The 27,578-nt window shown below is 38.3% G+C and overlaps 1 protein-coding gene across 16 annotated transcripts in view; it reads right to left on the bottom strand.

The window, feature by feature from the left end:
- sash1a (SAM and SH3 domain containing 1a) overlaps nucleotides 1–27,578 on the bottom strand; it is a 222,181-nt gene that overhangs the window by 16,564 nt on the left and 178,039 nt on the right. For 6 of the 16 annotated variants that reach the window (XM_079887245.1, XM_079887253.1, XM_079887251.1 and 3 more), the window contains 9 exons: nucleotides 23,176–23,304; nucleotides 14,161–14,211; nucleotides 13,886–13,935; nucleotides 8,053–8,090; nucleotides 7,667–7,753; nucleotides 7,170–7,282; nucleotides 5,714–5,815; nucleotides 2,119–2,251; nucleotides 642–1,579 (listed from right to left, as the gene is read on the bottom strand). In XM_079887245.1, the coding sequence (XP_079743371.1) occupies nucleotides 642–1,579; nucleotides 2,119–2,251; nucleotides 5,714–5,815; nucleotides 7,170–7,282; nucleotides 7,667–7,753; nucleotides 8,053–8,090; nucleotides 13,886–13,935; nucleotides 14,161–14,211; nucleotides 23,176–23,304 (1,641 nt within the window). The remainder of the gene's footprint in view (nucleotides 1–641; nucleotides 1,580–2,118; nucleotides 2,252–5,713; nucleotides 5,816–7,169; nucleotides 7,283–7,666; nucleotides 7,754–8,052; nucleotides 8,091–13,885; nucleotides 13,936–14,160; nucleotides 14,212–23,175; nucleotides 23,305–27,578) is intronic. The other 10 variants (XM_079887256.1, XM_079887255.1, XM_079887258.1 and 7 more) reach the window with 2 other exon arrangements.

Raw genomic sequence — 27,578 nt, 5'->3', positions numbered from 1 at the left:
ACATAAAAAAATCCATCAAATTTAGCATTCATGCCCAGGCTGAGAGAGGCATTTCCAACCCAAAATGGATGAAAAAGTTCACTGATGAAGATCACGGTCATGTTCACATTCACTATGAATGACGGCGAGGATCCACAGACGGCAGACTCTACAAAGCTGCAGAAGGAATTCTATATGATTTATTTTTCTTCTTTTTCTAGCACTCTCCACTATCTCACAAGGACTGCGAGTTTCAATTATGATCTGATACACATGACTGACTACAAGAGAAATGAAAGGAGAGAAGCTCAGGATGAGGAAAGATAAAACTTTCAGTATTATCACATACTGTTTCTCTTCTATACATTTCTCAGATCATGAAGTTTTGACTCAATACTACAGTAATCTGAGTCTACAGTAATGAAAAGAGCTGACAGTCTAGGGATCTCTAACTTCTAACTAATAATCGACACAGACATGGGTGAATTTTTTTTTGTGTGCATTTTATGACACCACAGTCTGTAGTCACAGTCTCTGTCTTGAAATATAGCTCAAGTTCGTCTAAATTGTGCCCTACAGAAATTCTCTTTAGCAGCTTTGTAGCAGCCTGTTCCTCCAGTGCAGCAGGGGGCACTGTAGATCTGCTCTTCTGGCACACTCACAGACTTCTGCTGAATGCGTAAGAGTACACGCTTGGTGCAACGATCCATGCTGGACGCCCACTTCCTGTTTGCGTCTCTTTCGTCCTCCAGGAGCCAACGCCTATCTGCTTTACTCAGCGTGACGGGCCTAACCAGCCCGGTCCAGTTCAAGTGGCCATACAGGCTGCGTTCCACCACGTACGTGATGTTGAGCTCGCTAACTGCAGTCCTTCCCTTCAGACGCCTTGGTGGAAACAGCCAGCTGCCCACTACTCCGCTCCCACAGCTCTTCCCCTTCTCCCTGGCCAACGGAAGCTCACGAGTGGGAGGGGAGGCAGGCAAGGTGGAGGACGGTGCGATGGTTTTCTGAGCGTTGCAGGAACGTTGGTAGAGCAGGTGCTTGGTGGAATACGCATAATTTGGGTCTGGCTTATTGCGTTGCCACATGGAGACGGGCGGCCGCTTGGTGCTGTTAATGTCATCTAAAGACACCAAAAGGGGGTGTGGCTTTGGGCGGGGCCTAGTGAGGCCGTAAAAAGCGTAGACGCTGTCAGTACTTACCCCGTGAGATAGAGATAAGGCCTTCCGCATCTCTCCGTCTGTAGCCGAGCGGGAGACTTTAGCATTGTCGTCTCCCAAACCCTCCAATTCAGAGAAAGAGGAGCCACTACCCCCCACAACACCCAGTCCGGATCCGGCGCTACTCTTCCGTGGAGGGCGAATCAGGCCGTGAGGATGTGCGCCGGGGGTCTTCACTAACTTGTGTGCAGGTTTCCAGGCATCAAGGCTGCTGGTGGAGGGTGAAGTGTTTAAGCTATCCGTGTCCTCATCCAGAGAGAGCTGCTCTTGGGCAAGAGAGGACAAAGAGGAGTCTGTGCACTGGGTCGGCTTCTTGTGGATTTCTGCATACAGTGCGTTTATGTCATCACATAAAGGAGCTGCATCTAGACTGAGCGAATCTGAAAAGAAGAAAAGGAAGATCAAACTAAAACTTCCATAAACTGCAATATAATGACTTTGAATACACTGAATGATCTCTATCCTACAGCAGATATTAAAATTTTGTCTAAATACCATTTGAGTTCTAGCTAAAAGTTTGAGGTCAGTAAAAAAATTATGTTTTTGAAAGTCTTTCATTTACATGTTTCTTTCAGGATTTTTTGATGAATAAAGTTCAAATTAACAGAATTTATTTTAAATAAAAAATCTTTTATAACATTAAATGTCTTTACTCTCCTTTTTCGATCAATTTAATGTATCCTACCAGAATAAAAATATACATTTATTAAAATGTTAGTGTACATCAAATGTTTTAAATGCTACCACTGAATTTTAGGCGTCACAACAGTGTAATGTACACCATGAAAAACGGATATACATTGAGACTTGCTAAAAATGACATTGAACAGTATCATTAAATTAAAACATTTCAGTTTTAAGAATATTCTCATAATAAACATCAGTCAATGCCAGATAAACAATATTCTCCTCCAGCTACCTTGTGAGCCATGTCTTTTGCTGTCATCCACTTTGATGAGTTTCTTACGAACACGTCGAGTCGAGTTGACCAGCTTGTGAAGCCTCTTGAATTTCACAGAGTCTTCCTGCTCATCATCTGACTGCTCCACAGACTAGAAAGGGAAAAGTCAGCTTCAATTTTAAATCACCCCCTAGAAAAATGCAACATCTCTTCAATATAGACATACACAAAAAAAGAAAATGATGGTTTCAAGTGGTATGAACAGATTATGACAAGTTTAGGATGGGCTCTTGCTATTAAGGACTTATGAAAACAACGCAGTATGGAGTTACGTGTTAAGAAGTTGTGAGACCAAGAAACACACACAAGTCCTGTTTTTGGACATAACAGATGAGTATGAGAGATCATTTGTGGTGGAATAAATAAATTTGATCTGAAATGAATATTTGTTGAGATGATGTATGACTCCCTCCCCCAGCCTAAAAAATATAACAAGAAAAATAACATTAAAAAAATAACACATCTGACAGTTAACACAGAATGGGAATAATTTATGATACTGAAACCTCTCATCCACAAAGACAAAGCCTCTTTAATCCTTTTTACCCAAGTCCCAGACTAGCATATTGCAAACTCAAAATACATTTTGTTCTCTGCAAAAGTACACCACATTATGGGATGACATGGTATTATTTTGACTAACAGGATATAATCGGTGATAACCACAGACTGTTTTTAAATAACCAGGAGAGATTGAGCTGTTTTGACCAAAATTAATGATTGGCAAATATATCTGGTCATCCTAACAATCCACACACTTACGTGCTCAACTGAGATGTTGAGGTTGAAAGGGATCTTTTACTGGAAACCTAAAGCTCACCCACATAAACACAAAATCTCACTGGTTTACCATTGGCATTGAATAATCTTTCCTAATTATTCAAGGCCACAATGGCCACCAGCCAAAAGGAAGAGTCATCGATCGTGATGGACACGAAACTTTGGAAAATTTGGACAAACAACAGCCCGAATCAAAGAGCACAAAGTGTATTCTGTGATGCAAAACTACAATGTCCTCTGCTCAAATCCAGTCACCAGCAAGTTTACTAAACCATATTTCAAACAAGAGCAAAGGACAAAAGAAAGGAGAAAGAAATGTGTCCAGTGTTCCTACCAGCAGTAGTTTCCTCTAGGACAGATGTTAGCAACACCATCTCAGACCAAGATGAATACAAACTGTAAACAGATTTTTTGAAGAAAACTCTGCAATATCTGGAGGCAGGGGCAAAAGGCGTGAGCTTGGGCGTCCGGAAACACAGCGAGGTCTCCCATATGACCCCTGAACATCCTTAATGGTCTTCAGAGGAGAGAAGGAATGTGGGCCAGAGAGAAGAAAGGCTGGCCTGGTTGCAGTCCATTCATATAGAGATACAGTACATCCTCTGTGATAGTGGATGCTGGCGCTGATCCCACATCAGCTTACTCTGGCGGAGCTGTGATGGGTCACTATATTGAGTGCAGTTGACACTGATCTCATGACAGGGGAACCCTGCAGACACACAGTGAGCTCTGGGTGTTCTGATTAGTGTTAAACTGAGCTCAGATCAGCGGGATGCCCAGAGAGAGTTGTGCCCATCGGTTTAACCGTTAGCAGACTAGCGCTGACCTATTTCCATTTATAAATAGGAGATCATCCACCCAGAGGCCAAGATTCCTACAGAGATCCACTTTCCCATTCAGACGCTGAGATTCAATTTGCACATGCTTATGTGTGCCAATGACAGACAGGAGGAAGTGTGTGTGCGCGTTTCAGAAACAGCCTTGGGGGTTCAGAGATACAGGGTCTTTTTATGAATAAGACTTTCTTACCTCATTTCCTTTCCTTTTGCAATCACGAGTAAAACGGTACAATGGGAGAATCTCAAGAATAAATGTCATCATATTTCACCCCAATAAAATAATAATAAATTACTTTTGCATATTTAATATTATACTTTTATGTACATTATATATATTGTGTAAGATATTATACTATTATGTATGTGTGTGTGTGTGTGTGTGTGGGGATATATACAACACAGACAGACATACAAAGATTTATCTATAATTTGAAAGTTTAATGTGCATTAAAATACTGTCAAAACCAAAAAATCTAAGTATTGTTTTGGTGTTTATTGATTTTGGCGTTAAATAAATCCTGGACATTTCTTGACACACAGATGCACAGAAAGCGCGGCAGCAGGGACGGGCAGTGACTTCTCTGAGCGGACAAGGATTTGCTGGGCGAGTGAGTCATTCTGTAGCTGTAAGCGCTGAGCGAAGCAGTGCTGTGGTTTGTTAACATCAAAAAGCATTGCAAAAACAGCTTAGCTGTTGACCATTAGGACAGGAGGTATATGTTTACTTGCAGAGGCTGGAAGCTGCTCAAAGTTTCCATGATAACTATGTGTGTATTAGTGTACTGGAAGCTTATTTCTCGAAAAGGGAAAACTAAATCCACCAAACCTTTCAAGGTTTTAACCAAGAACACATTCATGCAGAGCTTGGGACGGCCCTGTGCGCAGGCACGCACATACACCATATACAAAGCAGTAACTGGAACCAAAATAGTGCGACATCTCAAACTGATTGCAGTGGTTTGTTGGTTTCAAAGCAGAAGAAAAAGCCAGGAGGCAAAAAAACACACAAAAAAAAAACACATATTACCCTTCACTTAAGACGCACATTATGACCTCTTTGAATAAGGGATGTTTAGTGTGCCAGCTCCCCATGCCAAGTAGAAATGACATCATTACTAGGGGACTTACAGTGAGCCGCCAGTGCCAGATGCTCATTACAACTGAGCCATTACAACATCAGCGGTTCCTCGTGAACACACATGACATATCAGCTTTTCAGATCATTCTTTAGTTGATTCAATGGTTTATAATTTCTGATTAAAGATGCACTCAGTAAATTTCCTACATTCAAAAACCGTTACCTCTACAGAAATTAATAGTATTGTAAAAATGTGGTTAAAATGATGTACATGAGACTATATGAGAATTCATCATATCAGCTTTTTTACATTTTTTAAGTTTATTTTACTTAAGAGTTGGTCATCATGTTAGGATCACATGACCAACCTAATAATACTCATGGCTGACTGCAGGTAAAACATTTTGATAGTAAAATCACAAACCAAAAACTTTTTTGTGTGATACAACATTCACAATCCTAAGTATGGATATAAATTCATAAATACTACCATATTTGCCTGATCAGATCAGTATACATTCTGAGTGCACTTTTAATGTATGATGACTACAAAGCATCCTAAGCTTTGTACATCCTAATGTTTCCAACAAATGAAAGTGTGTGTTCAGTGTGGTTAAAGCAGAAATGGGGATGAACTGGGTTGACGTACAGACTGCCACTGCATGAGTTTATAAACCACAATGTCACTAGTCTGAAGAGATTTAACTCCACACACACCAATATATAGTCAGTACAGTGAGAGACATTACTAACACTTACTGATGGGGGAAAATAAACTTTGATGTGACTGAATGAGGTTATGTTATAAACACACCCACTCAGGTCTACAGTCTGGGTGGTTGGGTATAGTACTTACATTGCAGGCGGAGGAGAGGTTAACAGTGGGACTGGATCCATCAGTCCACTCTGCTGTGTCTGTACTGCTGCTCAACTGTCTGTTCCTTTCATATTCCTTTAACTATGGAGAACAAGAGGTCAAAGAGAGCCGCCCCCTCGCCCTCAAACTCACACACCCTATCTGTTACAGAAATACAGTCTGAGAATACCCCACGCAAGCATGTATACACACACACACAAAAACAAGCACATATGAAGGCATCATGTCCATTCAAACAGAGTTTTTTTTTTTTTTTTTAAATGTATTAATCATTAGTATTTATTTAAACAAATCAAAAGTTTGGGGTCAGTGAGAATTTTATTTTATTTTTTAGAAGAAATGTATAATTTCGTACGACCCCTAACTTTTGAAAGGCTGTGTATTTATAGCCATACGTACATAAATACAATAAAATGCGTTAAATATTTTTTTTAATATATAATTAAAATTAATTATTTCGGTTAAAACAAGCATGATTAAATCCCACCCTTAAGTCACCCCAATTTAATTTTTTTCCCACTGTAACAATGTCAAAGCTTCCATTTTTCATACAACGAAAATGCATTATGATCATTGGCTGATCCCAGGTCCATTTTCATGCTTCACAAACACTGCACCACTAGACTTTCCTATCTTAAACTCATTAAAAAATAAATAGGTGCATGATGCCCAAGGACACACAGAAATAAACTATAAAAAGACAGAACACAGAACAAGTAAAGCAACATTAATAAAAAAAATAATAATAATAAAATAAAAAGACAAATTTGCATTCAAACAAACACACACAGACAAAAGACAGACACATATTCCAGCATGCTTACATCCAGTATGATGTCAACTATCCACAAAGGCTCAGCATTGATTCAAGCTTTGGATCCAATCATTCAATACTGCTCATAACAGAGATAAATCAACTACCAGCCCAAAGGAAGAAAATGTGAAGCAGAAGAGAATTTAAAGATTATAGAAAACACAGTTGGTTAAAGGAATCAATGTCAGCCTTGTGGAGAGAAGAAAGCCAGATGCTACAATAATCTATTAGGTTCATTATCAGATAATAATTAATCATTATCATGTTCTCAAAACACAATAACAGAAAGAAAAAGAGACCAACAATCAACCAAACACATCTGAACAAATGAGGAAGAACAGACGAGATCTATCCAACCAACCCCAGCTAAACCAACTTCAGAAATTAGACACCAAAGACCCTCCTTCATCTCAACATGAGTTGCACTAAGGAATCTACTGAAGCCATAAATTCCAGTGTCAGTGCGCATGTGTTTAAATGCATGTGAGTGTGTGTAAGAGTGTGTGTTTTAGAGGAAGGAAGGAGCAGGGCGGACTCAGTCCGGGTGAGTAAAGTTAGTACACATGAATGTAAGCAAGGGATGCTCATTTGCATTATTGTTGGGGGTTAATGGGGCTTTACCCGCGCCAGCGCCTCCTCCACTGTGATCATCTTCTCTTTCACCATCATCATCAGCTGGATCCGTTCCTCATCGCTCATAGTGATCTCACTGGCCACATAGCCAATGTCCTCACCTGCAGGGAGGTCAAAGGTGAGTAACAAGAACAAGGGACATTGTTCATCATATTGATCATCTGTTTGTCAAGATCAAGTTTCAATAACATTTCAAATCAGCAATAATATCAGATAACCGTGCCACCATAAATTCACAAGTTAATTTTTCATAGTCAAATTCTAGTTCTCATTCTAGAGTAAACAAATACTAACAAAAACCAAACAGACTTTTTAAGTGATAGAGGGAACTAAAGCTGCCATATTTAGCGTTATTCCTTCTTCCATTTATATTTCTGAGTGGGCTGTCTCCCCTCCTTTACAGTGCCTCTGAACAATAAAAACAAGTGAGTAAAATAGTTATGAAGGAAGCGAATGAGAAAATAGAATGAGTTTGTTTTTTTTACCTTTTGCCGTTTGCCTTGTGACCCCTTTCTGCGACTTTCGGAAGTTCTGCCAGAAGGATTTGTTTTTCTTCTTGTTGTCCCATTTTCCTGTATGTGAAAATAGGAGAAAGCCATCAGGACCATCAAACTCATGACTATTTGTATAACATGTACAACTCTGAAAAACCTAAAAATAATGCTTTACAAAAATACATTTACTCCACATCTTTTATCTAGCATCTATGTGTTTGTCCATCTACAAGACGGAATGCCTTTTAGCGTAACCTATGTGTCACCAGAACATTCCAGTTTGGAATAATCCAAAATTAATTCCAATTGAATTTACCCAAAACCACCAAAGGTTCATCATAATAACAGTTGAATAGTTTTCAGAATGAGAAACAAACCTGATCCATCCTCAGAGCTGGATTTGTGCAGAGGAATTCTGATGAAAAATACATAATAAATACAAGAATTAAGACATGTTTAATAAAAAACCCTCAACATCTCATTACTGAACATTACTTATATCAGATATGCCCTTATCTACTGGATTTGGAGAGTGATTAATACAGCCAGAAGAGGGCAGTGTGGAGCTGTTCACAGAGCACATGTCAGGCTCCTGAGGCTCACAGGGCACAGATGAGACGCTCCTCAGATGCAGCCAAACGAGACGAGGAAGACAGAAAGTGAGAGGGAGAAAAAGGGAACGAGAGCCACCACAGGACAGACACTGCCTGTTTATATTTCCACTTCGCTCCTCTGGGGCACGGTGCCCTTGGAAAATAACAAAATAACATAAATCTAACACAAACAGACCAGCACTCCTTTATGGAGTCAATGGATAAACGTACAGCACTAAGATTACACAGATATCATATTGATAATGACAGAATTTTATTTGGTCTATTTAGACCATTTTGGGTATTTGCAAACAGTGATAGTGTTTTTTGTTGGCGGAGCCTTCCTGGTGGCAGAAAATGACAGTTCTGCCATTGCATTAAATGAAAGCAACAGAATAAAAAAGGTAATTTCGAGTTTATATCACAATCTACAATTGTGACTTTATATCTGACAATTATGAAAAAAGAAATCAAAATATAAAATCGTTATTCTGTCTTTCTTCCTCAGAATTGCGATTTTATATCCAGCAATTCTGACTTCTTTCCCTCAGAATTGTGATGTAAGCTCACGACTGCAGGAAAAAAACATATTTGTGAGATAAAAATACTGTGTTTAAATGTTATCTATGTAAAATGTTATAGGTTTGAATATTAGAGACAGTGCTGGGTAGATTACTTTTTTAAAAAGGAAAATTTTAAAGACAAAATTAGGAGAATTAGGGAGAATCATTGAATTATGGATAATTTACTGCCATTTTTCGAAAATCAAGTAATTATGTAATAAATAAAGTAACTGTAGTTCGATTACTTCATTTGATGGCAATATATCTTTACTGTCCCTTTTTATCAATTTTGCTGAAGAAATAAAACTTTTGATACATTTTGTGCCCTTGCTGAATAAAAGTCCTTTTTCATAAATATATAAATACATAAAAAACCCAAACTTTTTTTATATATATATATATATAATATTTTTTTAACAAAGCATGTTTGTAGAAAAAAGTAGGAAAATTATAGCCTAACAAAATTATTATTTTCATATAGAACAACTGGACATACCATCCTGATTTTGGAAAATATCCAGTGTTTACATTCCCATTATCCACGTGACAGACTGTCAACAGAACCCGAAACACAGAGGCAGAAGAAAAAAAATCTCAAAAGTGTTTGTTCTGCAGACGAGAACATGAACGCAAGTATGCAAGTGTTGTGGTTTTCTCATCCGAGTGGATTCTTGCTCATCCTTGGGTTAAGAAAACAATCTCAACCTAGTCTGCACTAAAGTAAACAGTGAAAGTCATATAAGCATGTGCACCTCTGCGCTCCAGTCTGGTTTTCTCCACAGGAAGACAGTGTTTTTGCCAGTCACTTGTGCTTAAATCATCACGGGTGCACGCGTGTCTGCGTTTCATCTGTTCTCCATGTGTCCCAAATACATAATGACATCCTCACTGCTAAAGCTATCAGTATCTACACACACTCAAGAGAGTCAGACAATACATGTTATTACAAAGGCTGTGAAAATCTTTCTGCATATTTCAGGACGTCCATTGCACTCTGACCAAACGAATACGTCAGCAGTGATCTTTTACCCAAGTGACACAGGGCATGACGGAGGCCTCCCTGAATTATCATATCATTATGCTGCCATGGAAGCACAAACTTTCTCTGTTTAACCTCTCATTCACCCCGCACGGAATCCAAAGGGAGTCTCCTGCTTATATGCTAACTGCATCCCATGCTAAAAGGCCCTATTGAAGAGCAGCTCAGTAAATTAGGCTCCATTCAGGATTTCTGCTATTGACAGTTGTATGTGTGCTAGTACTGTGTGACCAGAATACAATAAAAGCGTGTTACAGTCCGTCAGTTAGGTTCTTTCTTTTCACAGAGTGCCTTGTGTCTTTACTGGTGTGTGTCTAGCAGAATATAAGCCCTCCGAGCTGCATTCCTTCACTGCGAGTAACTGTCATGTTCACTAACTCTGAAACAGAGTAATCCCTGGCTTGCTGAGATTGTTATTCAGAGAATGTGATGAAAGAACATTTCACACAGAAATATTTGCACTCTACTCTCTCAATTTTAATATGCGGCATGTCTGGGATTGACAACCATATTTACTACCAGTATTGACTCAAATTAACAGGTTTGGACTGAATAACGTCTGTATGAAAAGTAAACCAAAGTCAATAACTACGCCTGAGGATTGTATTCTGCTGGTGTGAATGTGGCCATCTTTTTTCAAGTGTTTGCATGATCGGAAATGATCAGAAAATGGCCTTCCAGAGTGTGAGATCAGTCATATTACTGCGCCAACAGTGTCATCACTGTTAAATTAAGAGGAACATCATGTTGTTCTCATCAGTCATGTATCACTACAGTGATGCATGTTCACTGCTCTTTCAAAGCTAGGAGTGGGCTAACTTCCTTTTTCCTCTCGTTAAACTGCTGATGAAGAAGGAACACTTCTATCCCAGGGTGCACCTGGTGTCCTGCGATTGGTTGGTTTGCTTCCTTACACCTGGCGTTGGAGTTCAACGCACGTATACGATCAAGCACAAAAACGCATACAAAGATCGCAAAGGAAATGTCCAGGAAATGACCTTCACTAGAGGTCATGGTAAATGGGGCTTGAGGGATTTCCTTAAAGCCACACACACACACACACACACACACACACACACACACACACACACACACACACACACACACTATTCCGTTATGTTTCTATCACCTAATTAGCCTGGTTAAAACCAGACCATTCTCAGTAGTAACTGAGTTATGGTCTGGCAAAGCTTCTTTAATAACTCATTTCCAAAGGGGCGTCACCAACGGACGTCGCTCAAATGCCTCTGGGCGCAATTGGATAGACCTAAAACTCCTAAAACCAATCAGAGCGATCGGCATCGTGTAAAGCCATATGCTGTGTCCCAATTCGCCTAAGTTACACTACGCCATAAAAGTATGTACTCTTTTTGTGAAGAAAATGTATTTACTTTTGAATGTGTAACAAAAAAGTAGGCAAGCTTTGGGACATACTACTTCGTCATCTTTATCGGACGGATCTGTCGCGTGCATCCTGTCACTTAAACTGCCCTGTCAATCATTGTGTCACAGTTAAAATCCTCTATTAAATCTAATTTAATTTCCTACCGTTTCGGAGAGAAATGTAGTAGCACGTTCATCTGCCAGTGGGTCTTTCATGGAGACTGTCCTCATGTGTTTGCAATTTGAATATAATAATGCATTTAAAAGTTGGTGCGCTTCACCAACGGAGTGGACGTCGCTCAAATGCCTCTGGGCGCAATTGGATAGGCTAGACCTAAAACCAATCAGAGCGATCGTCATTGTGTAAAGCCCGCCTCAACGTTTCTGATTGGTGCCGCGATTTCGACGGCATGGAAATGGGCTTGAATGAGCTCTTTGCCAGACTACTTGCAGAGCAAATCTGAATTTGCCGGAAGTTGTCTGGGTTTTCCCAGGCTATCACCTAATTATGTGGGGAAATAATTCAGTAAAAAGAAATTAAAATCTACTTACTATTATAGCTATTACGAATACTTAATTTAAACAGATGTACACTAACGTTCAAATGTTTAGGGTTGGCAACACTTCTGCTCACCAAGGCTGCATTAAAAAATACAGTAAAAACAGTAATATCACGAAATTATTTAAATATATTTTAAATTATAATTTATTCAAGTGACGGCGAAGCTGAATTTTCTACTTCAGTTTTGTGTCACATGATCCTTCAGAAATCATTTTAATATGCTGATTTGGTGCTCAAGAAACATTTCTGATCTATTTTGAATAGATCTGTGCTGAACAGAAGTTGTGCTGCCTAATAATTTCGTAGTAACGGTAATACTTTTTTCAGGACTCTGAAGAATAGACAGTTCAAAAGAACAGCATTTATTTTAAATAGAAATCTTTTGAACATTACAAATGGCATTGCTGTCATTGTTCATAAACTTAATGCATCCTTGCTGAATAAAAGAATTAATTTCTTTAAAAAAAAACTTTTGAATGGTAGTGTGTATTAGGAGGAAGACTAAACTAACACATACACATGTCTCTCACTGTCATCAGGTTCTTTCTGGAGGCCAAGGCTTCTTTCCTTCTAATCATACAGACAGGAAATCGGGGTAATCTGGCAACGACTCTTTTGTTGAGAATGGCATTGCGCTGATATCACAGACAACTCTTCTGAAGAGTAGGATAAAATCATACTGAGATTATTATGACAAATATTATGATAATGATTTGAACTGCGACATGACAAACATCTAACATGTTACTTCTGCTTAGATACAAAGACTGAAAGAATAAATAGGCATAAAAGCTCTCACAGAATACTATATACCACTATAAATGGAAATAGAGGATCTTTTCTTCTGAAAAATATTTTCTTTCATTTCAAATGATATTTTAAAAATGAAAATTGCATGGATGAATTGTTCACAATAAGATCTCTAATATGCATTTAGAAAGTAGGTAGGATGAATTTTAATTTCATGCCTTTAAACGGATAGTTCTTTAACTCATCACCATGTCATTCAAAAACTATGACTTTCTTTCTTCCGTGGAACATAAAAAAGTTGTTTTGAGAAACGTATCAAGCGTTGTTGTTTTTTTTGTTTTTTTCATACAATAAGTCAATGGGCTCCAGTGTTGTTTGGTTCCCAATGCACTTCAAAATATATTTTGTGTTCCACATAAGAAAGAAATCATACAGGTTTGGAACGACATGTGAGTGAGAAAATTATGACAATTAAAATATTTGATTGATCCAAGTTCAGACCATTCAAACAGGTCAAAATGTTAATTATTTTTGCACAGAGTTAAGTCATATTATGCAACTGTAAAAATGAACAAGTTGAAAAAAAGTTGCTTTTGTCAATCAAAGTTAGTGTCACAACATCACAAAGCAGAGTACCAGTCAAACCCAGCAACATGTGTGTAGGACCACAGAGACGTATAATTGATGAAAGATGTGTCAGCTCCATATGGTTTACATTCATCTAAGCATACTACTACACTCCAGAGAGTGTGGATGACGGAGGTAGAATTAAATCTTTCCCATGGCACGTGGACTGCTCATCCCCAAAGAAACAGACCATCAACAGGAAAGATTCATGGAGACACAACCCTGTTTGTGCACTGACATCATTCATTTAAAATCAATTCATTTTCACAAAAACACTAGCACTTTCCGAGAGTCGCTATACGACTAAAATCAGAGTCTCACTTCACTTAAGTCTGAATTTCTGTCTGTCTTCCTCTCTCTATAATCAGCGAGTTTCATCTTAAACATCTAAGAACAATAGACGGAAGGAAGGAAGCCTGGAAGCACCAAGATGTGAAGAAGTAAAACGGAGGAATTCACACCCACTCAAACACACACACACTTACACTCAGGGGTAAATGGGGGTAGAGAGCAGACCTGAGTGACGTGTGTGTGATCATACATCCAAGAGGTCAGCAGTCATATACGGTTTAAGATATTAAAAACTACCATGGGCCTGATTCATTAGTTTCGTTCACATTTGTAGAAGATTCTACAACCAGCAACTAAACATAACTGAGTGCACCGAGTTGCAGCTAGTTGAAATTTTCTTACTTTCTCTCAGCCTCTGGAGTAGACACCTCACTGCTGAATCCAAACGACTCCTGTGGACAAAGACAACACTGCGGTTAATTACTGACACACACACACATACATACTTTAATCACTGATAATAAACAAATCAGTGTAATTTGAGCATGCAGTCAGCTGATTTATCACTGAGGGGTCGTGAATGAAAGTGTGTTGTGTTGTAACAGTGTGTTATAGTGATGGCTGCAGGTGTGCGAAGGTCTGAAAGCAGATATGCACCGCATTGTGGGTCGACTGACCTGGATGTCTGAACTAAGCTCTGAAGAGTTGATGCTGGTGTCTGCTTTTTCCTGGAAAACACACCAAAAAAGGAGGGGGGGTTAGGAACAAGGAACACAAACTGCCAATAATAAAGGGCCACACGGCCATATGCCAGGAGCTTGCTTGTCATAAAGAAGGACACACCCTCTGCCTCCTGCACACACACATCACCTGAGGTGCACCGAACTCGCCAGTCCTGTGCAGCTGCACAAATCAACATGTGGACTGAGCCAAACCTACTGGAAATACAGCATTCAATGAACCCTGTTACAAACCAAAAAGCCTCAGTCAACACCTTACCATTATACAAAAATAATCCGAGGACTGCAAAACACTTATATGCATCTTATCTTTTCATTAAGATCTCTTTTGGTCACATTTGTTCTGTACATTTGATCTAGGTTTAAGTGTTTTTTGCACTTTATACACGCCACAATAAATAAATACATTCTTGTTAAAAATTTTACATTGTTGTGAAAGATGTGTAATTACTGTAGATAAATACATTTGACCTAGAATAATAAATTAATAAACATAAATAATCTCAGTCACTGATATTTTTAACACTGACTTTAATGTGATATAGAATTAGAACATTTTGGTTGAGATATTTTTTGACCACTTATGTTCTCTAAACCAGATCTGATATTAAGTTATTTCTCTTTTATAAAAATAAAAATAATAATAATAATAATTAAAACTAATTTTAACAGTTGTCAAATGATGTGATTAGATAAATACACAGGATCTTGGATAAAAAAGTATGCCGTCAATTGTGTTAAGTTCAAATAAATATTTTTAGAGGGGTAACAAGCCTGTAAATCAAGAAAAACGTGCACTTCACATGCAACCTCATTGTGTAGGAATCTTGCCACCCCAGGATGTTTGCTTGCTTTTTTACTGGCCACAGTCTTTGAAGCTACAGGCCTGGTAAGTGCCCTGGCACAATGGCATAATCGAGCAGAGGTTAAGCTCGTCTTTTTTTAACAACCCTGAAGTATTGTATAGCGTATAAGCCACACTATAACTATCAGCGCAGGCTGATGTGAACTAAGGGAAAATCTATTGTGTTTCCAGTATATACTCTTTATCACTGTTTACTCATTCACAATGCTCACTTCTCAAATCCAAGACTTCTGCTCATGCCCTGACCTGTGAAAGTGTGTGCATCAGCAGTTTAAAAAAAGTTCCTAACAGCTCCAGGGTTTCTGTAAAATGAACTGTGTTGTGCTCAATTTGGAGATTCCTCGTTTAGTCAATAATAAACTTGACTTTTAATATATCAGGATCATATCATAAAATAAAAATTAGCATGGGAGAATCAGAAAAGGTTGCTGGATATAGTTCAGAAAGCATTATGGTAGTTTGGATGGAAGAGGCCCTCTAACACAACCACCTGGATCTGATCACATATGGCCTAAGGCTTACTGTCTGTGTTTGTGGATGGTGGACAGCACTTTGGAAAATTTGTGTCCAGACTCTCAGTTATCACAGTAGCAATCTTCAAGCCTCTTTTCCTGCAAGTGAAGCACTGTTTTAGGCCAGGAAGGCTGTTTGTGTGTGTTTTGTCTCTATGCCACTCCATCCGTCTGCTTTAGCGCTCAGTGGTGTGTTGGTAAAGTCCGGAAGTTTCTTAAGTAGTAAATCAGACTTTGTGCTGTAAAAGTGGACACATCCAGAAAAAAAGAAGAATTCACTCACTCAAACACACAGTGGTCAAGTTGAAGTTATTCCTATATAAACACACACACACACACGTCTGTGTTCTGTATCATCAGCAGCATGGCATCACCAACTGCCCCATACCAACTGGGCACATGCTTACATTGGCACACACTGAATCATGTGTACACACTGCTGCTGCCCGTGTCATCCAAAACACATATCCACACAACACGACACACAAAGAGATGCTCTGTGTCTGTGTGCACTCACTGACACAGTACTAAAACACATCCTTCACAACAGCACGCATAATAGCACAGTTCTACACTAGACAGACACTGTACCTCTTGACATAGTTTAGTTCAATGTGTGTCAATGTTTATACCACTATATATGGTATACGTCTAAGTGTAGAGCTAAAAGACAATCACTTAACGACTGGCTATATAAAGTATGTTGTGAGGCACAGCAGCTGGTGGTTGATAAGTGACTGTGTGTGTCTGTGATTGTCTAGGCATGACTGGATTTGACCTTATGCACACTGAAGATGAATTTGATTTAATAGGCAGCACACTGTCACTACTGTATACACTCACACCCATATACAGATTAACAGAGTGCACGCTCACGCAAACACATGTAGTTATGAGATGTTGAAGCATAATAATGCAGCCACTACCTAAACCAATAAATTATTTGACAGTAAAAAAAGGTTTGCTGTTCTTGTTTGCAGGGCTGCACACTTTGTCCAAAAAGTTTGCGATTATATATCCATAAAACTATACAATAATAATCTTTTTTTTTTATAATTTTGTTATTTAAAAAATATAATTTATAAATTATTATTATTATTATTATATAAAAATTAACAAAATTAGAAATATACAACTGTGAGATTTCACTGAAGAAAAAAAAAAAAAGTATTTAAGAAAAACAATAGAAAAGAATAACTATTGAGCATGGAACAGCATTTGCTGCAGTCTGATCAGAGACACTGAAAATACCAGACAAGTGTCCCAAAAAAAAAAAAAAAAAAAGTATCATGCTTTACTTTAAAAGTATCATGCATTTAAAAATCTTGAAATTTTGTGATTTTTATTTTATTTTGATTAATCGTGCAGATGAATAAGGTAGTTGCCTATGTATATGCAGGCAGGTCGATCATTAGGTTTTGGAACAGCTATTTGTCAGAGAACGAGATATAGACAGAGATGTGGCAGGCTGGCTGGCACAGAAGCATTGGGGGATATAAACAAACCAAAGGAGGCTAATGAGGTGTTTTACACACATTCATACAGAGTCTCTGTGTGCAGGGCAGGACACACACAGTCAGGCTGGCAGCAAAAAGGCCTGTGTGGTCAGCTCATGGGGAAAGCCTTGGCTCTTATTGCCCAATCAGGTTGAGTAGCAGGTAGAGAAAGTTTCCTTGTAGAACCAGACCAACCATTCCTACTGCCGTAACACAAACAAAACACACACATATAACTCACAGTGTGTGAAGCTTTGTGGGGACAATATTCCATCATTCCAGCTACGTGGTTTCTACCTGGAAATACCAGTCAGGGGGAGGAAAAAAAAACACTTTTAAAACAGGTTAGTGTAGTCTGTGTCGAGAAAGAATTGGGCAACAGAGAGCTCCATGTCTATGCACATCACCTGGCGTTCGGTGTGTGTGTACATGGGTTCCCCCTTAAACAAAGGTTCACTTCCATAACATGACCTACTTTCAGACCAACAGGAATTAAATCAAATTGCCACAACATGCCTTTGAGTAAGCCACAGCAAGTCTGAGCCTGAGAAAGAGAATAGACAGAAAAGCTAAAAATCATTAAAACAAAGGGTGTGTGTCAGAGTCTTGATTGAAATGAGTCATAAGAGCAATTATGAAATTAGCTTGTTGAAGTAGTACTCCCCCAAACCTTATCAAGCTCAAGCTACTTGCATGTGACGTGTTGTGCAGTAACCTGCAGTAGCAACGCTTCTAAGTTAAGTTTTTAGTAGCATGACAGCCGCTCAGCTGTTTGCGCTTTGATCGATGAGATTGTTAAAATGCAATATTTTGAAATATTATTTAAAATAACTGTTTTCTATTTTAATATATTTTAAAATGTTATTTATTCCTGTCATGGCAAAGCTGAATTTTCAGCAGCCATTTCTTCAGTCTTCAGTGTCACATGATCCTTCATTTAGAAATAATTATAATATTCTGATTTGCAGCTCAAGAAACATTTCTTAATATCAATGTTGCAAACAGTTGCACTGCTTAATATTTTTGTGAAAACCATGATACATTTGTAGGATTCTTTTATGAATAGAAAGTTGAAAATAACAGCATTTATGTAAAAAAAGTCTTTACTTTCACGTTTGATCAATTTATTGTGTCTTTGCTGAATAAAAAGTACTGATCTCAAACGTTTTGAATAGTGTATATGCAAATTATATAAATAATATTAGTAAAAAATATATATATATGAATACAGTAATTATAAATACATTTTAAAAAACCTGATAGCTTCAGTATAATTAGGACATTTTTGTTCTTAGCTGGTAGTGTAACTTAACTGTTGCATGACTTACTCTTATTACTCATATTAATGGTTAATATTGTCTAAAGTTTAAATCTACCAAGAGAAACATTCAGCCTGATGTTTTCTGTTATTATTCCTTCACAACTGATGCTCAGGCTAAGACCCAATAAAACACACTGCCTTCCACAGCACAGTTGTGTGGCTAAGAGACTCTGTCTGGCAAGTGTCTCTGTAGGAATGGCTAAAAAGAAACATGGCGAAATTGCAGCATGGTTACTTTGTTCTATGTAAAATGGGGGTTTATCCATTCAACACATTCAGTAGAGGATGTTTTCTTAACTCATTGTTATCAGGGTAGCTCTTATAAAAGCAGAGAGAGATAGAGGAAGAGCGCTGAGCAAATGTGGAAGCCCAAAACGACCCAGTCAGCTCTGTTGAGATATCTGAGGAAACGAAACCGATATCAAACCTCAAATTGAACTTGGGAATGTCTAGGGCATTTGAGAATGCCTCAAACTAAACCAGAGAAAAGAAACAGAGAAGAGAAAGTAACAGACAGCTTCAAATAGCATATGGACTTCACCTCTGTCAGAAAGGAAGAGGATGGCAGTGAAGGGGAAACCATGGGCCTCATTTGATGCCGTTCAGGATAATAGTCCTTCACTGTGGATTCTTGCATGTGCTTAGAGATTCGTTCTGTCTAAGTATGAATAGGCCACAACATTCATGCCTCACTCACAATAGCCTTCAGTGTTGCCTCTGGTTAAAACCGGTGACCTTTCCCCTCTCTTGGATTGAGGGGAGAAAGCGAGGGCCCATCGCCAACTTGGCCTCTAATACAGGGTTACATGCCTTTGGAAGAGAGGTTAGTTGGGTGACAGTGTTTATGGAAATTAGTGAGAGGATACGAGGAAGATAAACAACCAGAAAGAACAGAGAAGAGACTGAAAGACAGGCAGTAATTTACTTTTTGAAGCCTCAAAAATGTCAAAGGTCACGTAAACGTCATGTCTCTCAAGACAAAGCTGAAATATCAAGCCATTAATATGGCCTTTAAACTACCAAACAGAAAGAGGATAATCACCTGTTACTGCCCCGAGACAGGACAGCAGCCACACTGCTTGAAACACAATGAGTCTACTTTTTTCTTTCACAACTTTTATTTTTTCCCAATCGATTTAGCCCAGACATAGTGTCATAGTAGGCTAGGAGCTGTGTACATATGAAAAGAAATTGTTCCAAATTCCAATAAATAAAGGAATAACAGCACATACGGAAGGACATGATATTGAGTAGATGACAGAGTTTCCAAAATCATCCGCATTACTAAACAAAACAGTTCAACTTGTGTTGAGCCCCAAACAAACATGTTTTCCTCGCACATGGAATGCAAAACACCTCCCAGAGAATTCCCACAATTATTCATATCAACCCTCTTCTCATTAACTGAATCTCCCACCAACCAGCTGCTACTCCTCCAATGTCCCCATTTACTTTCCACGATACTGTCGAGAATGGCACAAGACCAACAACACTAAATACATAAAGCAATGACCTACTTGGCCCACTTGACACTTCCTTCGGCCCCATTAGCCTCGGATTAAAGCCTCCTTTGACAGACAACACCCTCTGCTCGGGATCTATCGCAACGTCCTTTGATATATCATTCAAAGTCAGAATGTGGAGACCTATTTTTGAACTCAATTCATAGTGAGATCAGATTCCCACCGCATGAACTTTATCTTGAGCCTTTGTTGGCAGCTATCTTAAGTTTGAGCTAATTAAAGGGGCAGAGATATTAATGTAAACATAAACTTAAAAAGCAGCAATTTAATAATAGAAGAAACATATTCATTCATCACTAAAAGAACACTAGCACTGAAGAGGAATGAATCATGATTACTAAATAAACACAGCCGAACCCCACAATGCTGATTTAGGTGGGACAGTACAGCCAGGTTTTGTTCTGTGCTCAGCCATGTATTAACCAGCTTTAGCTTTAGTAAGATTTACACAGGGCAGGGTGTGGAGCCGGATACTGGATTAGACAAGATGGATAAAACCGAGAAAATAATTTAGAAAGGTAGACTTCACCTAAAATGATAATTCTGTCATTGTTCAAAAATGATTTCAAACTCATTTGTAGATATTTTTTCAGTGGAACACAAAAGTATACATACTTGGACTTTTACTTAGCTTTTTCCATATAACAATGAGAAGGGGGGAAAAAAAGACAAAAGAAAAAAATGCTGTCACGATTCCTCGATTAAATTCGAGAACTCGATTTTGAAAAAAATCCTTGATTGCAATTTGTCAGTGTTGATTAAACGGCAAAACACCGGAAGTGGCACATTGCACAGAGAAGAAATTCATGAACCACTTTCAAAGACTGCGCGATATATTAAAAGCACTAAAAAATCATAATATAGCATAGTGTAATAGACATTAAGTAGCCCCGTCCCTTTTCAGCGCTGCTCTCATTGTCTTTTGACTTCAGGTCTGTATTTTCAAAGCGATTTTCCGTGTTTATTAATGAACGGCTTGTTTTAAAATCTTCCCGGTCGACTGAGATTTGTTAAGTAATCTGCTTTAAACATTACAGCCCTCATGATAACTTTCGTTAACTTTACATGAAGTAAATCCACTTCAAAAGCTAATTACTCCTGGACAGCAGCGCCATAGAAATATACAGAGCGACCGCAAAACGCAAGTTAAAAGACAATATTCTAAAGATGGCGGTGCCCTCGTTTCTCTGGCGCATAAGGTCTATTGTGAAATCATATAGGCTGTGTTTCAGTTTAATAAATATATGCGCTGCGGGTTTCAGGGAGCAGGTTACGTGTTTCTCAGAGCTGCCCTGTTCAGAGTTTGTTTGGGTTTCCAGGAACACGCAGTGTTGCGCTGTTATCATTTAAATGCGTGGAGTGTGTCTCAGCAGCTCGGCTAACAAACTCCATCTCTGCATATGCTGCGAGTTTGGGTTTCTTATAGCGTTCATCAGGGTACACAACGTGTTCATCGTGATTTCAAAAATATTATTTTAATTAAAGCTACACGGTGTAGGATTTTCTCCCATCTAGCGGTGAAATTGTTTATGACTACCAACTGAATATTACTTTCTAGCCCCTCCCATTCCGAGGGCGTTTTAACTCCTACGGTGGCCGTTTTACTTCAAATCTGCCGGCAGTCGCGAGTAATCTCCCCCTCGCATTCGTCACGGTGCCACTGAGTGTCAAAACGCGAAAGGCGAAGCTTGAATTTCCAGGAAAGTCCCTCTTTGTCTAATGTATTTTCAAGATGGAGGCGCAACATGGCTTCCGCCATTGGGCCGACTCGCTCGTATGTATTCTAAATGGCAGATTCTACGCTTACGAGAATACTTGATTAGTTGGTAGAAGTAATTACACATTAATGAGTACATATCATTTTGAAAAAAGTGTTTTTTTGCTAAGAATCAACTTAAAAAATTACACAGTGTAGCTGTTTTGAGATGTTTTGCAGTAAGGGAATGCTAATTCCATATAAGTAACAGGTGATTCTGGACACAGTGTGCAGTGGAATTTTGTATCATTCATTTCAGAATTGAGAAAGAATCCATCAAAATAATTCAACACAATAGCGTACCTAATGTTCTCTAAACCTTGAGAATGACTGGTTCCTGTCTGAGGCCAGTACCACAGCTGAGCATGACTTTCAGTTGTTTTCTTTATTTTTCTCAAAAGCCCCTCACTGGACAGTGCCAACCCCAGCTGCATGTCATATTGAGTCCGCTGGTTTCTTAGCAACCCTGGGTGGCCCACTACCCTACATCCCTGAGAACAGAGACGCTTTGAGATGCAGACGAGAAATGCAGGGCACTGACAGAACCGCAGACAATCCAAACACGTATGGAGAGAGGGCAGGGGGTGAACACATTTGTCTTCATTTTGTAATGGTTTAAGACAAGCGTTTCCTTCTATTAGCTCATAGGTTTACAATAGCCATTCTGCAGCACCAAGTGATGAAAGAAATAACTGAATTTTGCTATTAGCTGTGCTTGTGGTTCATTGTCCATGGAAAATAAATGGAACGGAAACTATTGTTCTAGTTTATGACTAAAACAACTGTTGATGCAATAACATGCATGCCATACAGAGGCAATACCTTTAGCATTTAATATTCTTATTTATTAAGGCCAGACTCAAGTGTATAATATATATATATTAAAAAGTATGGGCCAGATCATTTGAACTTTAAATGCCACTTTGAAAGCATAAACATAACTTCTGCAGAAAACGTTTCAGTACATTACAATTGTCAAAGGCACACACTTTAGTTTTGTTTATGTTGCTCTGGTCAATATGGTAGTCAGTTGATCATGTGACTCCAATGGCGGCCCTCATGAGGTTACCGCTCAATGTCAACAAGGGCTACTGATAGGACTGGAGTTTTCGTCTCATTTGAGATTACATTATTTCAAACATCTATCAAAAGTATTATTCATTTCTTTAAGGGTAAAACATTTTTAAATGAGGAAATAAAAACTTTAATACTCGCAAACTCCACTCCACGAAAACGTGTTTAACTGTGCTGATGACTGCCAGATTAACTCATCTGGCTTCAAATGCTGAGTGAGTAAACACGCCAAGATGAATTAACTCCATGGTGAAAGCATGTAAACAATTCTTACGAATTATTTAGTGACACAGAGATTTAATGGAATTGTTGGTCATTCTAAAAACCAAACACATCCACAGCTGTAGAGATGCGGGTGTACAATTAAGACTGAAATGTGCAGGAAACCTTTTAGGCTGAACATACCATGTCTAGCTCTTGAGAGACTTGCCGCTTGCGTAGTTCCTCCATCCGATCGCTGACGTCACTGAAGTATGTGTTGTAGTACTCCGAGTACTCCTGTGCCAGGTCATCTATATTACCCAGAGAGCCATCCTGCACAAACAGAGATATAAGTTAGACAAACTTTGATGGCTTTTCATTTAAAAAAATAATAATAATAATTAAAAAGACAATTTTAAATCATATGCTTTGAAATAAATTCCATCTCTCATTATTAAGCCTCCCTTCCCACACAGCCTCAGAAACACAAACAAACACGAGTGGGGCTGTAGGAGAGCTTCATTAAAAACCTGTCACTGGAACGTGATTTTAATTACGATCGCAAAAACGGCGCCAGCCATGAAGGACTTGACACACTCAGAACACATTGCACACATCTGCTGCGACAAGTCGCAAACGGTCACACACAAGCTGAACTAAACATCTAGCCCTCACATTCCATTATTTTCACTCCACATACAATACTCTCACTCCCCACATAATTTGTGGGGTTATAATTTCCAAGCTATTGGTTTACAGTGAAGTTGTCAGTTTGTTGTGATGGGTTTCCTGTGCCAAGTATATGGGCCAAGGACAGCCCAATCTCATAAAGCATTCAGTAATGGTACACATTGTATGCAATCATTTTCACAGAAAAAAAAGTTAATTTATAATCCGTATTTATTTTTATATACCAATTATTTAATGTAATATTAAATAAAATAACATTTGTTTTTTTACAACAAAGTTTTGTTTTTATTTTTGTAAAGAAAATATAAGACAACCCTCTACAATGAGAGAAAATCACTCGCATATGCGACCAAATGTCACGAGAGGCGACTAAAAAATGTATTTAATTAGCCAATGGCAAGTAAATTGTACAATTATAGTCGCCTGTAATTGAGTTCGAGACAAAAAATAAGTATAGCGCAAAGCCGCACATGTAAGTTCATTGCCTGCTGAGCTTTATGCACCCTGTACATTTTCTCTCACACACACGCACTCACAGTGAGAGAAAGAGAAGCCCGCTGACTGAACTTTAGCTGCCCCGATCGGACCAGTGCTGCATCGTCATGAAAGTTTATCATTTGCATGCGTTTTTAAAGGATTTGTTCACCTCAAAATGAAAATTTCCTGATAATTTACTCACCCTAATGCCATCCAAGATGTTCATGTCTTTCTTTCTTCAGTGGAAAATAAATTAAGTATTTTGAGGAAAACATTTCAGGATTTTTCTCCACAAGTTCAAATCAAAGCCGTTTCAAAGGGCTTTGAAGTGCTTCAACGGGCTCTGCACGATCCCAGTCGAGAAATAAGGGTCTTGTCTAGCGAAACAATCGGTCATTTTCTAAAAAAATAAAATAAAATTGTATATACTTTTTAACCACAATTGTTCATCTTGTGCTGGTCTGCGATGCGCCACGTATTATGTCATCACATTGGAAAGGTCACAAAAAAAAAGAATAAAATAATAAAAACAAAGATGTTGGATGATTTTGAAGTTGGAAGAGAAAATGAGATGGAATTTTTCGCCCTTCCCTACCTTTTTGAACCGGAGTACACAGACAAATAACTTAGAAAGATGACGTGACGCGTGACCTTTCCAACGTGATGACGCAATGCGTGGCACGTCGCAGACCAGCACAAAACAAACAATTGTGGTTAAAAAGTATATTATTTATTTATTTATTTTTAGAAAATGACCGATTGTTTCGCAAGATAAGACTCCATATTCCTCAGCTAGGATCGTGCAGAGCCCTTTGAAACTGCATTGATTTGAACTTCAACATTCTGGTTGCCATTGAAGTCCATTGAGTGTAGAAAAATCCTGAAATGTTTTCCTCAAAAAACTTAATTTATTTTCCACTGAAGAAAGAAAGACATGGACATCTTGGATGGCATTTGGGTGAGTAAATTATCAGGAAATTTTCATTTTGAGGTGAACTAATCCTTTAAGCACGCTGTTAGAATTTTTGAGTGTGAAAACTGAACATCCGAAGCACATTTATACTAATCTCTTTAAGGTCTTGCACTTGCACAGACAATTCCACACAAACTTGTCAAAATGTCCATCTTGGCAAGTATTCTAGAAAACATGTACACTGCAGTTTCAGTAAACAAACAACAGATTCGCTGCAATAATTGACTGAATAACTTTTGTAACTTCAACAAGGATTCATCTCTATTTAATTTAGACAGTGAAGACTATGCAGTGTTATTTTACATTTGATTAGGGTACTTTATTCAATTTCTGCACCTAATCTACCTAATCTTTAAAGCCTGGAAAGCACTGCTTATTTGATTAGCATCTTTGTTCTATTGTGTTTATTTGAGCTTTTGCTTGTAGTTTGATTATTTGTTCTGTGTTTGAAATTTATATTTTATATTTATCTTCTATATTTATGTAGAATTTTTTTCACTTGCATTGTTCTTGCATTCCATGTAAGAAGTCTGGTGAGTAAAATAAAAGAAAAAATACTAGCCAAGGGCGACTCGAGCTTCAGTGTGTCCGTAGAGGGTTTTAAGATTTAAGAAAAAAATAGCGCACAAGCCCTCTCTTACTGACCAGCCCTTACAACCTTCTCTGACATTTGTAGCTGTCTTGTTGTGAGTGCGGATATTCATTTGTGGTGCAGCCTGGCTCTGACTTCAGCATGTGGGTGCATTCTATTTTTCTACGAGCTTGTGACACACACGTAACAGCGAATTACCTCAGACTGCTGCAAAAAGAGCACATAAAACAGGAAGGTCCTTCACTCAAAACCAGAGATTAGCTTCTTTAGAAAACTATCAATACCCCAGCAGCTGCAGGTGGCATGGTTTCTTTTCCTAAATGGAAGGAGTTTGTTACATTTATGACCGTGTTTGTTGTATTTCAGTTCTGGGCTAGGCTGGATCTCTCCTGCTGCTGTACTAGATGCCCTTTAAAGTCCTAATGAATGAAAAGTCAAGCACAAAGGACTTCTTCCTGCTCAGGAGCATGCTGACAAACACATACATCCTGTCATTGTGTGTATAGGCCAGAGCTAGGAAAACCAGGGCCTCACACACATACTGATTGGTAAAATTTGAATTTACAGACATGGACTGATGCAATTAGGGCTGTGTTAAAATCTATCAGAATAGTGCTGAAAATAAGTTGGGAGTTTCACGTTTTATGAATAATATAACAGAATTAGACGTAAAATAGATTTTTTGCTCTTTATAAAATGTCTCTTAACCAATCCGTTCCAACAGAACTCCAAACAGATGATCTCAGAATACTGAGACTCCCAACGGAACGCTGCTCTCGGTGAGAAATTCCAGCTTTTGCATTCCAATATGCTGGCCTTCAGAGTCCCTCCAGCTTTTAGACAAAACATGATATGAATATGTGAGATTTATGTTGTTGGATGCGCAAAAAAACAATTTCTGTCAGATTGTTTTAACCAACACAGACACATTCTCCTTACTCTAAGCCATTTGATAAAGAGAGATACTAAGACTAAATAAAAACTTTACAAGAGCAACTAGGCCACATGCTTTTTGCTGTTGCCATTAGACAGATTTTCTCAAGTACGTACTGTTGGTTGGGGTGGTGAGTCTAGCAGCTTGCTGTAATGACAGGTCAGAGGCTGTGCGGAGCTCTGAGTGATGGGTGGAAGGGCCAAAACTTTCATCCAAGAACATATTTTAATCTTAAAATGGACTCATAGCTTTATATAATTTTATTATATAGAAGGCAAAAACAAGCATGAATTAAAGAAAAAAAAAGATGCACAGAGGCAGACATTTTTTCTTCATTTACAGAACTATAAAAATAAATAAACATTTTAACTAACCAAACCTGTCATTGTGTAACAATAACAACTAAGGAAAGAAAATGTATGCATGCATGCATGATATATATAATACTGTATTTTAGATATAATTTTGTAAGATCCTAATAAGCTTTACATATTTTTATTGAAAAGGGTTTAAACAATGTTTTTCATGCTTGAAAAACACTGAACCATAAACAATTATTGTACATGCAGCTGTGGAACAGTCCTTGGGTTGTTGCTCCAAACTCGTAAGCCTTTCGTTCATCTTTGAAACACAAATGAAGATATTTTAATGAATTCTGGGAGATTTCTGACCCTCTATTGACGGTCCACACAGTTACAACTTTGACGTTTCAAAAAAGTTCATGAAGAGATCTCAAACTAATCCATATGAAATGACTGAGTGGTCAAGTCCACATTTTTCTTAAGAGATATGCTTTATAAGATGAACAGCTTTAATTTTGGCTTTTATTTGCATATAAACATTCATCAACGCACACATCAGATATGGTAAACGGAAGCTCAAGCATGTTCGCTTGATGTATGAGAACAAATGAGGTTTACTCCTGTGCGTTTTCATTTTTT

This window comes from Squalius cephalus (genome assembly GCF_949319135.1).
Source record: "Squalius cephalus genome assembly, chromosome: 12".
Taxonomy (NCBI): domain Eukaryota; kingdom Metazoa; phylum Chordata; class Actinopteri; order Cypriniformes; family Leuciscidae; genus Squalius; species Squalius cephalus.
Note: the sequence above shows the minus strand (reverse complement) of the source record. Positions and strands in the feature narration are given on the sequence as shown.